Source organism: Hydractinia symbiolongicarpus, chromosome 14 (genome assembly GCF_029227915.1).
Source record: "Hydractinia symbiolongicarpus strain clone_291-10 chromosome 14, HSymV2.1, whole genome shotgun sequence".
NCBI classification, from domain to species: domain Eukaryota; kingdom Metazoa; phylum Cnidaria; class Hydrozoa; order Anthoathecata; family Hydractiniidae; genus Hydractinia; species Hydractinia symbiolongicarpus.
Window position 1 is genome coordinate 13,399,670 of NC_079888.1, and position 17,663 is coordinate 13,417,332.

General features: G+C 37.3%; 2 protein-coding genes across 2 annotated transcripts; both read right to left on the minus strand.

Moving 5' to 3' along the window:
• Positions 1-5,008: 5,008 nt before the first annotated feature.
• LOC130625193 (uncharacterized) lies at positions 5,009-6,625 on the minus strand. The gene has a single exon (XM_057440256.1). The coding sequence runs from the start codon at positions 6,623-6,625 to the stop codon at positions 5,009-5,011; it is 1,617 nt and encodes a 538-aa protein (XP_057296239.1).
• A 564-nt stretch (positions 6,626-7,189) lies between these two features.
• LOC130625638 (uncharacterized) lies at positions 7,190-17,175 on the minus strand. The gene has a single exon (XM_057440737.1). The coding sequence runs from the start codon at positions 8,198-8,200 to the stop codon at positions 7,193-7,195; it is 1,008 nt and encodes a 335-aa protein (XP_057296720.1). The 5' UTR covers positions 8,201-17,175; the 3' UTR covers positions 7,190-7,192.
• Positions 17,176-17,663: the final 488 nt, after the last annotated feature.

A 17,663-nucleotide genomic window follows, 5' to 3' on the forward strand; every position in this document is an offset into this window, starting at 1 on the left:
TTCTCCGGAGTATGTTAAAGAGTGGTAAATTTCTCAAGTTTTTGTGAGTCACAGGAGTCACAAAGGCAACGCTTCCACTAGGTACTGCTGCTTACACCATATCGATGTCAAACATTCCCTCAAACAGCTCCCGCGTATCATCGTCGGGTAAACTGAAATGGTTTTGTAGAGAATTTTCGGCCCCCAGGGGTTCGTCCCTAAACCGACACCAGGCATGCACAGCGTTAGGGTCGTTGCATGCAGGTTCTCTCACAGTCATATCGGGATACATTGATCTTAACGTGCTAATCCTATCTCTAAGCACTCTGTGTTGACAACGTATCATGTAGTGGCGATGTTTACCTTTTTTTTCCACGCTCATTAGGATCGTTCTTGTCGACCACCTGGAGTATCGTATCGTAGGGGTAGCGGTGCGGGACACGTCTTTCACGAAGCCTCGCATTTTCTTGGTCTTGTGCGACAAGCTGGCGATCTTTTTCCTCAAGATCGTCATTCAACACCACAAGCCGTCTATCCCTGTCCTCGAGGTCATCTTCAAGGAGCGCCAGAGCTTGACGCTGCTCTTCGATGGCCACGTCCTTTTGCTTGACCTCATCCTGTAATTTTTCAACACCTTTTCCCCCCAGCTACCTCATAACCTCAACGGCCTTAGGCTTCCTGGAACGTGCACAAATCTCCAGAGCACCATCCAAAGAGATGAAGACATCATGCAGATTATTCCCGCTCCCTAGCATACCTGACCGGGGTTGGTTTGAAACCAACCCTATCTCATGACGCGAAATAGTAGTGATATTTCGATACGACTCTGCAATTTTCTCAATCCTCAGAAACTTCCCGAGATCAGCACGCCTAAAAAGAGGCTGATTTTGCTCATCGAATAAAGTCTCGATGGCTCCAGTAGATACAGCATTAAACAGGGTGAGAGACATTTATCTTACGATTTTGGAGCTCAACGAGCGATAGCGCCAGCCGGACTATGCCACACCTCAGGAGGAAGCAATAAATGCCTGGTTCAGTCAGTAAAACTGTGTCTGCATGTTGGTGGACAGATCTGTCCACACCTTGGAGATCAGTAATAGCGTCACATACCCGCATTTGGACTTCCCGATATCATGCGGATTTCTACCCCGGAAGTGGGCGTAGTCACCCGCTACACCCACTTCATGACGTGAAATGGTCCTAATATTTCATCATCTGGATCATGGTAAGAGCTAGCGACGAAAAACACAGGATTCAAGCAATCCGGTTGTTGTATTTTTCCCTCAAATTCAACCTATACAGCTCCCAATTTCTTTCCTCGAGATCTGCTTCCAAGTCCTCAATTGTTTTCTTCAATTTCCGGATCTCTCCCTCATGCTCCTCTCGTAATTTTTCGATACAAGACATATTTATTTATTAGTTAAAAGTCAAGGCAAAAAATGCTCCAAATTTCAGTTGTACCCGCCGGGATACAACTGATGTTCGCGTCACTCTAAAATTTTCCAGGTCCGAGGGTGTTCCAATCTCACATGCAAGCACGCATGCTTGGACTTTTTGAGTTGAGTCTTGATCAACTCCCAGTCATCTATCTGGTTCGTTTCCTCATTGATCATTCTCATATCAAAACGCTCCGAAGGGTACCACACGAACAGTTGTTTTTTCTGGCGACGGAGATTTTTAGGTAAAGCCGTGTAAGACTGAGTTAATAACCATAAGCTATGCTTCTTGTGACGACCACTGATGGCAAGCTCAAGGAGTGGTTGTCGACGCTTATCGAGACTATCGTCGGCAATCATGTCGTCAACGATGAACAACGTTTCTTCACCCACTAGGAGCTCTGATAATTTGCTTATCCACTCGAACAACTGGTCTTTGGGGTCAATCAAGAACACATAGTCATCTTGCCACAGTGGGGCTCTCTCCAAGTAAGTCTTGTTCCAGCCGATCGTTGGACAGAGTATCACTATATTGTGAAAGTGACCCTTGTACTTACTCTCCAGGAGGTTCAATACACACTGAGTTTTACCACAGCTTGTAGGTCCGGTAAATATGCTCGTGCACGGGTCTTTTACGATATCAATAACCATGTTTGTTGTATGCCATGGGCAGACAACAAAACCTTGAAGGTATTTATTCTATTTTGGAGGCATCATGGAACGCTTTTACCAGCCTTGTTCTATCGCGTAATCATCGAATAATATCGCTCCTGTCATATATCCAGCGAGCTTTAAACCGTCCTCCAGGTCCATCTTGGTCCCCGGTCTAGAAACGCCTAGCGCCTTTTTCGCACCCAGTGCCAAGACAATAGTATAGGATACTAGTCTGACAGATTCCCACAGGGAATCGACGACTTCTTTCTGGTACTCTTTGCTGCTCATTTATATTATAGATTATCGGTATCGGGCTGGGCTGTGGGTTTTGAAGGCTCTGGTGCACGTGGGATATTTTCAGGCTGCTGAGTCGCTGCGGGCTGCTTACGCGTAAGGTAGAATCCCCCTACACAAACTAGTACCACAACAAGACCTCCAGCGCCATAGAGATATACACTGCCCGGGGACTTGGGAAGAACTGCGACATGTTCCTGACTCTTGGGAAGTACTTTTGCCCACGTTCTTCTGCAAGTCGGCCTTGTTCTTGCGATTCCATTCCGCAAGTCTCTTGTTAGCAGCAACACGGCCCTCGTTCTTCTTGGTAATTACTTGGTTAGTTTCCTCGGTCATTTCTTATAACTCGTTGGAGCTACAAAATCACTTCCTTTTTACAGAAAGATGGAAACCACCTTGGACGTTGAGAGCTGTATATTATTAATGGTATGCGCGACAATAAGCAGAGGTGTCAATAGCTTCCCAAACGCTGAGAAAACGAGAATTCCCAAGTCGGCCATACTATCCCTGATGATAGGGTCTTTTTCGATATCTTGGCGGAGGATCTTGGGGCTAACGAGGGGTACAACATTGCCTATAGCCTTCGTGTAGCATGACAGGAGAGGGCCCTGGCAGTTTTCTCTCCTTTATCCTGGAGTTCATGTTTAACGAATTCAGCATGCATCTTATCGATCACCTAAGGTGATGCTTTATCAATATAGGCTTCGGTACATTTTTTCGGTAGAAGGTGCGCCTTACTTTTACGTGCATCCTTTAAAGTTTGACGCTTGTTTTGCTCAGGCGCTTTTGTTGGGGTATCTAAAACATCGAAAATTTTAACCAATTCAGACATATTTATTAATAGTCGTTTGTATCTTTAATAACCCAAGATGATCAAGACGTATGGGAGTAGTATAGCTATTAATAACAGAGCTTCCATTATTTATTTGCCGCTAAACGTTTTTGTCATCTAAACTATTAAGTGCCAGTTTATTCACTTCCTGCGTGTAGATTTGATGCCCCTTATTCTGGATACAGACCCAGGTTTTGTATATATCAACACCACCCTCTAGGCAGCGCTGGTAGTCTTCAAAGGTGATGGATTTTTTGGTTACACACTTTTTTACACCTTTAGCTTTGCGATCACGACCTTTATTTGTGAGACTCTTATAGGCATACAGCTTGGCTCTCAGTGTGATGAATTCTGTCATGATTTTGCCGCTTAATTCATCCTTCATCAAGCCCACGACTTTCTTGTTTTTGGCAATGGGGAGAGGTCTCTTGTCATCTTTGCTATAGGAACTCGTGTCGAAACGTGTCTCGACATCATCGGCAATGTCGCGATAAAAATTCTCCGTTCTGATGTGATAGACGAAGGAATCGGTATCCATATAACAGATCCGCAACTTACTACCATACTTTGGCTGCATGTAATCATAGTGGAAGTTGTACATCATGATTTTCGAGTTGTCCAAAATGGCTTGACCAATATAGACTGGCTTGTTCATTTTTACCTCTGTTTTACACATTTCCTGGGTTTTGAAATGATCCAGGACAAACCTGAGCAACAGAGGCGCTAAATTACACACACAATTACACATTTCTGGGGTCTTTAAATAATTAGGGACAAACATGATCATTCGCGGGAGATCCATAACCGCCTTGGCACACATTTCTTGGGTCTTTAAATAATTAGGAACATACATGAGTGCCCAGGGATCCTCTTGAACCGCCATAGCTCACATTTCCTGGGTTTTGAAGGGATTCTCATGATGTTGACTCATGTTTATTATTATATCCCGAGTTCAATTAGCAATCACAACCCTATGGACTTTTCCCTACTCAATTGCGCATGCGTTGCATTTTGTTGATGTCAGCATTATTCCCATTATTCACTATTGCGCATGCGTTGGATTTTATCGCTATTTCCCGGAATTGTCGGATTCCGGGAATTCGGGGATTTCGGGATTTAGGGGAATTGCCTATATTGTGCAATGAAGCGTGACATCATTTCTAGTGCAGTTGCTCATTTGCTGTATGATGTGCGTGCGCGACTGCACCAGAACGAACATATTCCTATCTCTTAAACATTGATTTGACTTTGTTTACGTTATAAGGTTTATTATAACGACATAACCCACATCTTAGCGTTAAAACTAGTAACAACGGAAAAATTACTTTTTATAGTTTATAAAATTCTTATCTAGGATATAATGTTGCGACAGATCAACGAGTTAGCCTTTTATAACTTCTTATATTTCGTTCTTCATAATACAATCGTTTTAACCTAACTTGAAAAATGCAGTTTTCTGTCTATATATATACTAAAAATAATGTTCTAGAATGTTCTTTTTTGAAGGTTCCTATTATAAACAAAACAAAGGTCTATTGTTCAGTAGAGTTCGAATATCATGCGCTAAATCAGTCTTCGAATGTTCTAGTTAGTTTGTTATGTCTACTCAGCGCTTTGAATGCTTCAGAATAATCTCGCATTCGCGACATTCCCAACACCGAGAAAGTTGCCCGTCTATCGATTAATTATCGGGTAGCGTTTGTCCAACGATTCGGTCTCGTGCTTTTTGTGCTGCTCTTCGGCGTGGTCTGTTTGTGTTAGAATGTTCTATGTCGTTGCTCTCGTTGTAATCTGCAGCCGAAGATGTTGCGTCTTAAAAGTGTTGCTGTTGATTGTCATCTCGCTGGTCCTTGTTGTCCCTCTCGTCCTCATCACATTCCAGTGGATACAAATGTACAATCGATCTTTGTAGTACGTTTTTGTTTGGCTTAAGAATTCGAGCAGCTCTCTCCTCTCCGTCTTGACTTTTGAACATTTCCACAATTCGTCCAATCTTCCATGTGCCTCTTGGTGCTGAATCTTTAATTTGTACTATGTCTCCGACTTTTGCTTCTTTTAAATTCTGCATTCGTGGCTGTTTGTTGAATCTCTGACTGCGTTCTCGAAGGTTTAATAAGTATAGATCTCTCCATATTTTCCAAAACTGTTCCAAGTGTCGATTTCCTTTCTTCCATGTTTCTAATATTTTTTTCGCGCTGTACATTTCTTCGTTCTGGTAGTTGGGGTCATCTCTGTCGTCATCTTCGTCAGCTTCTTTAAGTATCGGTGTTCCAGTTTTTGGATTCAGTGAAAGGAAATGTGCAGGTGTTAGCACTTCGTTCTCTATGTCGTTGTCTATATAAACTAGTGGTCGACTGTTGACTACTCCTTCCATTTCAGTGATGATGGTTTGTAATTGTCTTGACGTTAAATGAAGCTTACCAATGCTTTTCTTTAATGCCATCTTTGTAGTCCCGAGTAGTCTTTCGTAGAACCCTCCCATCCAAGGCGAAAGTTCGATGATGTAATTCCACTTGATTCGTTTCTCACTCATATAACTGTGTACTGTTGGATCTGCCAGGATGTTCGCCCAGGCAGTATCAGTTGTATTCTGAACTGTCTTAAATTGTTTCGCGTTGTCAGTGATAATCCCATCAGGTTTTCCTCTTCTTGCCACGAATCGACGAAGTGCATCAAGAAAACATTCTGCTGACATATCTTCAACTACTTCCAGATGCACGGCTCGAACAGCTGTGCAAGTAAAGAGACAAATGCAGACTTTCTTTTGATGGCCTTCTTTCTTTACATAGAGTGGTCCAAAGTAATCAATACCTGTATTGGTGAAAGGTGGTGACACAGTAACTCTGCTTTTCGGCAATGGTGACATCTGTTTTGTCTTGTATGGTCCTCCTTGATATCGAATGCATGTAAGACACTTCCTGAGTGTAGTTTTAACAGCAGTGCGGCCATGTGGTACCCAATATCTTTGTCGTTGCTCTGCTAGTGTATGTGCCACTCCGCCATGACATACATCTGCATGACTTTTTTTTATCAGGAGGTTTGTAAAGTGTTCTTCTCTAGGTAATAAAATAAGTGCTATTGTGTCTTCTCGTAAGCTTGAATTTTCCAATCTTCCATTAAGTCGGACAATTCCATCTCGATATATCTTCGGGTTGAGTTGGCTTTGGCTCTGCTTCTTATTTAAACTTCCATTCGACAGGTAGTGTTTCCCTTGTAGAGAACTGATCCATAGGAGTTCCGCTTCATTGAGTTCTTCAGCAGTCAATTCAGTAATCCTTTGTGGTTGTGACCTGGCTTTGTTCTTTTTGTTCTTGATAAATTGATGTCCGTAGGCAGTCACTCTAAGCAGCTTGGTCAGAGAAGAGTATCTTGTTTCATCTATCCCAAATGGTGTGAGAATTGGCTTAACCTCATGTTGTGCAGCTGTCATTTCGAAGATGATCTGTTCGTTTTCTTCTTGATCTTGACTTCCTGGATTTACGATTTCTGTGTTCCATTTGGGTCATTGACTTTGATCATGTAGCAACCATTTTGGGCCATTCCACCACAGCTTCTCTTTCTTCAACTCACTAATCGAAATTCTACGTGTCGGTAGATCTGCTGGGTTGTGCTTAGTATTGATGTAGTGGAATTCTACTTCATCCTTTTCAGTAATTTCTTTTATTCGGTTTCGAACAAACACATCGCTGTTTTCCTTTTGTTGTAGGCACTTTAGCACGCACTGTGAATCTGTCCAGAGTATCTTCTCAGTGTTCTCTAACTTCAGTTCCTTTGATATGAATCGCAGGCATCTTACCCCAATTAGTGTTGACATCAGTTCCAGTCTGGGAATCGTCAGTCGCTTCTTTGGTGCATTTCTTGCTTTGGAAAATATGAGGTTGACGTTCACTTTTCCATCAATAACTGTGCGTAAGTAGATCGCTGCTGCATATGCCTTACTTGATGTGTCACAGAATCCAATCAGCTGACTATTTTCGCTTCCAACATACAGTGGCAGTTAAATGGTTGATAACGCCTGCAAGTGCTTTATCAATTCTTTTCTCGTTTCTTGGTCCTTTGGCTCTAAAACATCGTCCCATCCAATATTATTCTCCCATAGTTCTTGAAGAAATATCTTCATTTTGATCGTACCAGGCGTCAGCATTCCCAATGGATCGTATACCGAAGCTATTGTAGCCAATACTTCGCGTTTTGTTGTTCCAAGTTTGTCTGAATTGATTCTTTTTGTAGAGATCGACAATTCATCAGTGATTGTGTTCCAAACTAAGCCAAGAACCTTCGTTATCTTAGATTTGACTTGGTCCTCAGGATCAATTTTCTTGTTCACTTTGTCTGAGTTTGTCAACCATTCCCTCAAGTTCATCGATGCATCTTTATATAAGGCCTTTGCATTTCGGTACAAGTCAATGGCTTCCTTTTTGTTGTCTGTGCCATAAATCATATTGTCAACGTAAATACTGTCCTTTATTTGTTCTGCTACTGGCTCATCTATGTTCGTGATATGATGTTGAATAGTAGCACCCAGTAGGAATGGACTCGAAATTATTATGAAAGGCAATCTTACAAATCTCCACATCTCCAAGTTATCATCAGAAACCTGTTTCTTGACGTCCTTTAACCAAATAAATCGAGTTACATCACGATCATTTTCTTGAATTGCGATTTGTAGAAAAGCTTTCTCAATATCTGCGATTATTCCAGTCTTCTTTGTCCTAAACCGAAGTAGCAATCCACACAAATCTTCCATGATGACAGGTCCTCGGTGTAAGCACTCGTTCAAGCTCTTGTTGCCTTTCTTTGTTTTTGCGGATGCATCGTAAACAATCCTCAACTTCGTTGTTGCACTGTCAGCTTTGATAACACCGTGATGTGGAATGTAATGCTTTTTTGTCTGGTTGTTCACCTCCGAAGGATCAACCCTTTCCAGTACACCCTTTTCAACTTGCGATCGAATCATCTCATCATAAAGGTGAAGTAATTTAGGATCTTTTTGCAGATGTTTCATCAGGGACTTCAATCTCCCAAGGAACAATTCGTAGTTCTCTGGGAGAACAGAATCTTCGTTTCTCCACGGTCAGCTTACAAAATATCTTCTTCCATCCCTCTTCACTGTATTCTTGAACATTTCCATCGCAGCTTTGTCTGAATCCCTTTCTTCGTGTTGGTTAATGCCAATTGTTTCCATTCCATTCAAACGGTGATGTTACGTCTTCACTCAGCATTCTTCTGTTCGTTGACGATTGACTTTCTGTTGAGAGCACAAACAGAGCGTTTTCTTCTCGATGCCAATTTTCTCTTTCAATTCTCTCAGAGATGATCCACCCAACCTTCGATTTCAATAGGTATAGGTGATCTTGTATCTTCACCTTTTCGTCTAGAATGATGTCGTCATAGTAATCATTCCCAGTAAGAAGACCAAGGTACCATGTACGTCTCCATATTCGATGGTATGGTGTCTGCAAGTTCAAATTGTTTTGCAATCTTTCTTTCATCATTCAAAGCCAAGGGCATTCTCTGTAGTGGTCCAGTTATTTCTTTTGTCACAGTTCCTTTGATTTTCATGTCTGCTCCAAACTTTGTCTTCAGTGTCAGCTGTACCAATGGAAGAATTATGTTATTCCGTTTAAGCCTTAATGCTCTTAATTTTCTTGACAAATACTATTCTTATTGTTCCTCATATATATTTTTAGCAGGGCTATATTAATAACATAAAGCTTGCTAAAAGTTGTTATAGCTAATGGCAAATTCTGCTACATGTAACAGCTCTTTGCATTGCACAGAAAAAAATAAGTTTGTGAGACACGCAATAAAAAAGTAAACTTCTAACTAAATTTGTGCATCATACAAATTTTTATATTAAAAAAAACAATAAAGTTTAGACATATTCTTAGGATAATCTGAACTTCTGACCCTTTGTTTAAAATATATATACTCTTACAAAAAAAGATCCTAACTTTCTTGACAAATACTATCCTCGTTATTCTTCATTATATTTTTAGCATGTCTATGTCCTAAAAATATATAATGCTTTAATAAAATAAAACTGCTGTAGCTATTGGCAAGCTCTTTTTATATACAAACAGTCGAGGTTAGACATAATCATAAGATTTTCTTAACTGACGCTGAATATGTTCTTACAAAAAAAATATGTTCAGGCTGAAGACAAAACATATTTAACTTCATATTTAAGGGAAAGTTTAGCTGGAAGCGAAGCGTGTAAACGGCTTAAGAAACGTTATTAACCAAAATTCATTTCTCTACCAGATAATCTAAACAACACACCTGCTTTCTTTCGCTTTCTAAGTAGGCCTCTAGCTAGCGTTCTCTGGATAAAATTCCAATCAGTTTTTTACTTCGATTACTAAACTTCGCTTCTTCCCAAAGAAAACAAATTGATAATGTATAGCCACCTACAATTGTCTGATACATTTCCAATCAGTTCTCTTTTTGACACTATATCATCGTACGTTTTTCTTCTTTATAACAAATATTTCTGACAACAACATAAATTTTTTTATTCTCGCTCGACAACAACAGTCGCTCTACAACAATAGTTTTGTTTTTTACATTTTAGATTCGAATTACATTTATATTCGAATGTGATACAACCTCGGTCCCAAAACACAAAAATAGAAAATATAGAAGAAACAAATAAGCTTTAATCTAATCTTATGATGAGAAAACATTGTTTGAAATAACTTTTCTGGATTACTTTGAAAAAGAGACAACCTTCTTCGCTTCGATTTTCTTTTTTCAGATGATAAGCAAATTGTTTCCGTTAGATCCGCGCGCACATTACTGCATTTCATACAGCGCGGTCTGGGTACGAATAAAGCGCTTGTGGAGACAAATTTTTAGCTTGTTTTTGTTTGACTCGATAGCCCAGTCAAGTTTCACAGTCACTTTCTCGCAAAGAATTATTTGTGTCATATGGAGAAAGGCCGAGAAATGTGTAACCTTTTGTTATTGTTTTCCTTCTTTGCTTTTTATTCTAACGTTTAACTTTTAAATAACGTGTTAAAATGGTGCTGCTAGACCTCTCTGTGGTATATTAACTTTATTAAAACAAGAACAACTTACAGTTATTAACTTTTATAAAGTTCAAAATTGGATGATAGTAAAAGGGTATTTTTAGCTCTGTGACTGCAGAGAGGCAATGAGCATGGACTGAAGTATCTATTAGAAAATACATGACACACTGCTAGATATTACACATTTTTTCCTTATAATCAACCTTCATGTTATGAATTAAATATAGCTAGATGGCTGAAAACCACCATATGTACAATGTAATGATGTTTGCCTATGGTTTACACCAGGTACAACCAAAAAAGAATTAGAGCTAGCTAGGTAATTGTTGCAAAAGTAGAAGAAATGGATAATCGAATATCAAGCTGAAAGAATCAAGATATGGATAAGTATCAAAGAGTTTTTTTTGAAATTTGAACGAAAGGTTATTAAAAATGCTACAACTGCACAACGAGGGTGCCGATAAGCCGCATACGCCGTAAAAAGTGCGGGCGTTTTCGGGCGAGTTTGGCGTTTTGAAAAAAATTCAAGTATTCGCCCGAAAAAAACCACATAGACCAGAACAATGCCCAAAAGAAAAAAAAACAGACACTAATATATGATTCAAAAAACTATAAAAATTAAAATAAACTTACTATTTCGTAGCGAAGTTCTTAGAAGAACTGTTTTTGATGGTTCTTGAACAAGTTTACTTTATAAATAACTTATATATAAACTTTATTAACTCCTTTCTCATCAAGCGCCTTCTTCCCAACCATCCTCCGCATGGTTTGTTACAAGGAATTGTATTTCGGGAATGTTCCGGGCGAGTTCGGGAAAGTGCGGGCGGTTTCGGGGGACAACCGCCAATTTTATTTGAAAATTCACCCGAACTCGTCCGTATATATGCGGGCGTTTGCGGCTTATCGGCACCCTCTTACTGCACATATAGCTTATACTGTCCCTATTACGTGATTATCCAAAAGCGAATATTTAACCCCGCAAACTACATAACTTTATAGTTTAGCATCTCTAAAAATAACTTTAAAAATTGTGATTGAATGGGTTTAAAATTGAATTTTAAGAGTTCTTTAAATTTTTAATTCAACTTTTTCTGGCTACCTGTCTTCTTCTTTTTTAAGGATCTTTAGGAGATGGATTTTTACAGAAAGAAGTTTTCATGACTTTTTTTAGGTTTTTTTCTTTAGTTCACAAGTTCACAACAAATTTTAAGAGTCAGTCAGGTGTTTACAAACTATTGGCTGAAATAAATTCTTGCGAATAAGTATATAAAGAACATTTTCCTACATTCATGTAATTTTACTATGATTTCTTTCCAACATTATCCTATCCCTGTCAGAGAAGTTTTAAAGATACCAATAAAAATTAGCAATGTGGTGCCATCAATAACATTTCTTTCTGGTTTAACACCTTGGACACTTGACTTTTAGCTAGGCTAACCTTGAGACGGAATCAACAGTCTTTAGTCATTAATAACCTTGAATTTTGTGCCTTTTGGATAGAACACAGTCCATAAACCATTAAAGAATACCCTTCCTTAATTTTAGTGTTATAATAGTAAAGCAGGGAGGTATAAAAGTTCTTTTATACCTTCATGGGTAAGCCAAAAGTTAAATTTTCTGTTAATGTTGTTGTTTTTTCTTGTTGCGCTACCATTATGAAAAATTTATCCCTACAAGCGCTTTACTCGTGCCCAGACTGTGTTGCATGAAAGTCGGTAATGGTAAACCGAGGGTAAAAATAAAGTATTCTATCTATAACGACCAACAGCGCTTTTAAAACCAAAAAAACATAAAAAAATAAAATAAAAATTAGTTTTAATAAAATAAAATAAAAAAGTTTCATTTTTAAAAGTAATAAGAAAAGAGAATTAAGTGTTTAAGTAGTAACCCCCTGATTTGCGTTTTTTTTAACTTGGTAAATTTTATTGAAGATATTATTTCGGTTTGTCTGTTCAGTATTCATAGTACTGTGGAAAGTTTATCATTTCTTGGTAAATTTTAGCGTAAACGCCACGTCGTAAGAAAGTGACCCGTGCTTTGCGTGCCGTGGACTCATATAGTCACTCACACAAGCGTATTATTATATAGGACTAGCCGAATTCCCGTGTGGAAGAATCCACTGAATCTCTCATTGAATGCATGTAAGGGATACCAAACAAAAGCATACAGCATGGTAATTTGAATTTTTAAAACTTACAACCCAACCTCGGTTTTGTCTCTTTTTATAACGGGACGGAAAAAAGAGAGAAAAAGCCCTGGGATCGAAGTGGTTCACAGTCTGTATTACTTTATATTTGCACCCGTTAAAACCAAAACGTTGAAATATAAGTAGGTGCAACAAAAAGAAAAAAAATGCAAAATGGAAAATGTCTAACAAAATCAGAGGCGTCTAACAACCGTTACTTAAAAAGCGAAATCTGCTAAAATTTATACTTGCTTTGCTATGCCAGAAGTACACCAGGGAAAAAAGTATATCAGACATAAAAAATCCAGCATTTTTTCGCCAAGTTATACAAAAAAAGTTATTATAAAATTTCCACACTGTACAGTTTGTAACACGTCATATCAAAATCAGATATTCAGTCTATTGCATACAGCAACCCTTTCAAAGTTTTACACAAAATATAAGAAATTAACAATTATCTGAATTCCCGTGGAAGAATCTCTCATTAAACCGATGTATGGGGTACCAAACAAAAATACAACACAGTAATTTAGATTTTCAAAAGTCACATTTCAACCTCGACCCTGGGCTCTTTGTCTCTTTAATAACGGGATGGCAAAAGGAGAAAAAAGCCCTGGGATCGAGGTTGCTCACAATCTGCATTATTCAATGTGTATAACCGCTGAAACAAAATGTCTGAAAATATAAGCATGTGCAACAAAAAAAAATGGAAAAATAAAAATGGAAAAAGGTGTCAAAGGTGTTTAGCAATCGTTCATAAAAAGCGAAATACACTAACATGCTTTGCCATTCCAGAACTCAAAATATAAGAAATTAATAGTTAAAAACACATAAAAGAGACATATAAAAACTTGCATCATTTCGTATATTGTATATCTACCGAAATATTTCAATCCAAAATATTAAAAGAACAGACCCAAGTTATAATCAAGAAAATCACACATAAAATCAAAGAAGATAACAATGCAGTGTTTTCGAATTTAAGAATCGAATAATACTTTAAACGGTAACGTAACAGATGTAAACATTGATTTAAAAACCAGTAACAACAACAAAATTACTTTTTATAGTTTATAAAATTCTTATCTAGGATATACACCGTTTATCTTATAAGAATTATTCCGTTTCAGCCTAAATGTTCTTAACTTTCTTGACAAGTACTATTCTTATTGTTCCTAATATATTTTTAGAAGGGCTATGGCCTCAAAATATATATATGAAATGACTTAATAAAATAAGCTTGCTATAAGTTGTTATAGCTAATGCCAAATTCTGCTACATGTATCAGCTCTTTGCATTGCACAGAAAAAGTTAAGTTTGTGAGATACCCAATAAAAAAGTAAACTTCTAATTAAATTTGTGCATCATACAAATTTTTATATTAGAACAAACAATCAAGCTTAGACATACTCTTAGGATATTCTGACCTATTGTTTAGAGTACACTCTTACAAAAAAAGTTCTTAACTTTCTGGACAAATACTATCCTCATTATTATGGTATATTCTTAGCGTGTCCATGTCCTGAAACTATATATAATGCCTTAATAAAATATAGCTTGCTATAGCTATTGGCAAATTTTTTTTATATTTATTTAGAACAAACAATCGAGGTTGGACATACTCTTGAGATATCCTTTACTGACCCTAAATATATTCTTACAAAAAAGTAGGTTTAGGCTGAAGGCAAAGCATATTTAACTTCATATTAAAGGGAAAGTTTAGCTGGAAGCGTGTAAACGGCTTAAGAATGTTATTCACCTAAATTCATTTCTTTACCAGATAATCTAAACAACAAACCTGCTTTTCTTTCTCAGTAGGCCGCTAGCTAGCGTTCTCTTGATAAAAGTCTGATTAATTTTTTACTTCGATTACTAAGCTTCGCCTCATCCCAAAGAAAACAAATTGAAAATGTATAGCCACCTACAATTGTCTGATACATTTCCAATCAGTTCTCTTTTTGACGTTATATTATCATACGTTTTTCTTCTTTATAACAAATATTTTTGACCATAACATAAACTTTTTTTATTCTCGCTCCACAACAACAGTCGCTCTACAACAACAGTTGTGTTTTTTACATTTGACATTCGAATTACATTCATATTCGAATGCGATACAACCTCGGTCCCAGAACACAAAAATTGAAAATATATAAGAAACAAATAAGCTTTAATCTAACCCCATGATGACTAAACATTGTTTGAAATAACTTTTTTATATAGACTAGTCGATAAGGCCCGTGTGGAGTAATCCACTTAGGCAGAAAGACAATGGAAAAATAGTTTTTTTAGGCTTTTTTGCTGACATCAGCAGTGCAAATACAAAATATTAGAAACTTGGATTTTTTTTGCATTTATCGTATAGATCTTGAAACGCTGATCAAGAAAATGTATAGCATCATGTAATTTTGACCAACAGTTGCAGAGATATTAGGGTTTGAACGTTTTTTGATGACGTCATCGTTAAGATGTTTTCCATTCCCAAGCGGTTTTTTAAGGACCTATGTTTGAGAAAATTACCCAAATTGGTCCTTGGTGGCCCTAGTTACCCACGCAGAGAAAAATCATTGACGTCACCACCTCGTTTCCAAGTTATTTGGCCTCAAAATTTTAGGTACACTGTAATGCTTCCTTAATTTAATATAGGATATTGACGTTAAAGTAGTGTTATTGACTTCGCGCCGTAACGTCAGAAAATTTAACATATTAAACATGCATTTTTCGGCAACATCAAAAGAAAATGAACACGTCCACTTTGCCTGTCACAGACAGACAGACAGACACATTCTCCGTATTATTATAAGAGATTAGTCGATAAGGCTCGTGGAATCCATTTAGCAGATGGGCAGTGAAAAAATACGTTGTTAAGATGTTTTGCTGACGTCAGCAGTGAAGATCCCAAAAAAATTGAAAAATTTATTTTATTCTTTTATTGTAGTGTGTAGAGGTTAAAACGCTGATCAAAATAATGTATGGGATGATATGTTTTCGAGGAATGCAAAAGGAGATATAAGGGTTTAAAATTGTGGTGATGTCAGCAAAGGCCCATAAAAACACAAAAAAAAATTATTAGAAATTTATATATCTGTTGCCTTCCTCGTATAGATCTTGAAACGTTGATAAAGAAAATGTATAGGATCATGTACTTTTGACAAACGCTCAGGGAAATATTGTGGTTTAAAGGTTTTTTGTTGACGTCATAAACCCGTGCATTCCGAAACAGATTTGGGGACCAAGGTTTAGGAAACTTACCTAAATTGATCCAAGGTGGTCCCTAAATTGACGTTACCACCTCGTTCCCAAGTTATTTGGCCTCAAATTTTTAAGTGCACTGTAATGGCTTCATTAATTTATTATACTTCCTTTGACTTTAATATTATTTCAACGTTAAGGTTTGGTAAATTACAGAACAATTTTATGGGCGATGTTTTACAGAATTTATCAAAGAAGATAGTGAAGAATATAATCAACTTTGCAAAAGTGACAGACAGACAGACAGACAGACAGACGGAACTGGCGTATTATTATACAGATGACTAGTCGATAAAGCACGTGAAAAAGTGCATAACAGAACAATAAAAAATTGCCTTTATTGTTTAGAGTTTGAAACGCTGATAAAGAAAATGTATAGGATCATGTGGTTTTAAAGAACGGTTAAGGAGATGATAGAGTTTTGCTAAAAATTTTGCTGACGTCAGCAAAGTTTTTAGCAAAACACAAAAAAATTTGTATACCTGTCGCCTTCTTCGTATAGATCTTGAAGCGCGGATCAAAAATGACTCACGTCACCACCCTGTTTCCAAGTTATTTAAGATGTTAAGATTAAGATGTCATAAACAAGCGAATTTATTCTAGGCTACGTTTCGACAGCTACAGCTGTCATTGACGGGCAATGATCGTAATCATCTTTGGCTATTTATTATTTGAAGAGATAATTAGAGGATCGAAATTAACCAATCAGATCACAGCAATTAAAGTAATTAACTTTTTTACGGACCCAGATGGAAGCAATAGATTTATTAAAATCTTTCCTTTTTCTAAAAGTTCGCTTTTTGTTACGTTTCTTTTTCTAAAAGTTCGCTTTTTGTTACGTTTCGCCAGAACCATTATTTGCACTTTTTCCTAAATGTTTGCTTTCCGAAGTGCAGGTAACCATATTTCTGGAAGTTGATAGGAAATACTATTGAGACAAGTATTTCTGTCTATACTATTTATGATTTCTTTTACTTTTCTTGCTGTTCAACCAGACTCTCGGTCTATGATCTTTTTATTGTTCCAGTCTATATCATGATCATTCTTCCAGCTATGGTCCGCAATCTCATTTTTGTCTGTATCTGCGTTGCGTACGGCTCTTTTGTGCTCTTGCACACGTTGTTTAAACATTCGTTTTCTTTCACCGACATAAACAGCATCACAATCCTTACACGGGATTTCGTAGACAATATTACATTGACTCTCTAGACATATTTTGTCTTTCGGATGCGACAGTATACTACGTAGCGTGTTTTTAGATTAAAACACTGGCTTTATTTTATGATATTTTAATCATATTTTTAAAATTATTAAACAGCAATATCACCATATGCGCGCCGTATCTCATGGAAACAAGTTGTTTATCAACTGAAAAAAGAAAACCGAAGCGAAGAAGGTTGTCTGTTTTTTAAGTTAATCCTGAAAAAAGTTACTTCACACAAAGCATGCCAATGTTTACCCATCATGAGGTTAGCTTAAAGCTTATATGTTTTTCTCTATTTTACATTTTTGTGTTCTGGGACCGAGGTTGTATCGCATTCGAATATGACTGTAATTCGAATTTAAAATGTAAAGAACAAATTGGTGCTGTCGAACGAAGTTAATAATGTTGTTGTCAGAAATATTTTTTAAAACGAAGAAAAACATACGATGATATAACATCACAAAAAGAATTGATTGGAAATGTATCAGACAATTGTAGCTATACATTTTCAATTCGTTCTCTTTGGGATGAAGCGAAATTTAGTTATCGAAGTAAAAAACCGATTGGACTACTCAGAAAGCGAAAGAAAAGCAGGTGTGTTCTCTAAATTATTTGATAGAGAATTGAATTTGGGTGTATAACGATTTTTTAGGCGTTTCTTCCAGATAGATCAAATATGGGTCAGAAGTTTAGAATATCCTAAGAATATGTCTGAGCTTGATATTTTAAATATGAACATTTGTATGACGCCCAAAATTGATTAGAAGTTTACGTTTTTTATTGAGAATCAAACGAA

Bases quoted from the DNA above. Each gene is read 5' to 3' on its own strand.
- LOC130625638 (XM_057440737.1), bottom strand. From the start codon at position 8,200: ATGAAACATCTGCAAAAAGATCCTAAATTACTTCACCTTTATGATGAG.
- LOC130625193 (XM_057440256.1), bottom strand. From the start codon at position 6,625: ATGACAGCTGCACAACATGAGGTTAAGCCAATTCTCACACCATTTGGG.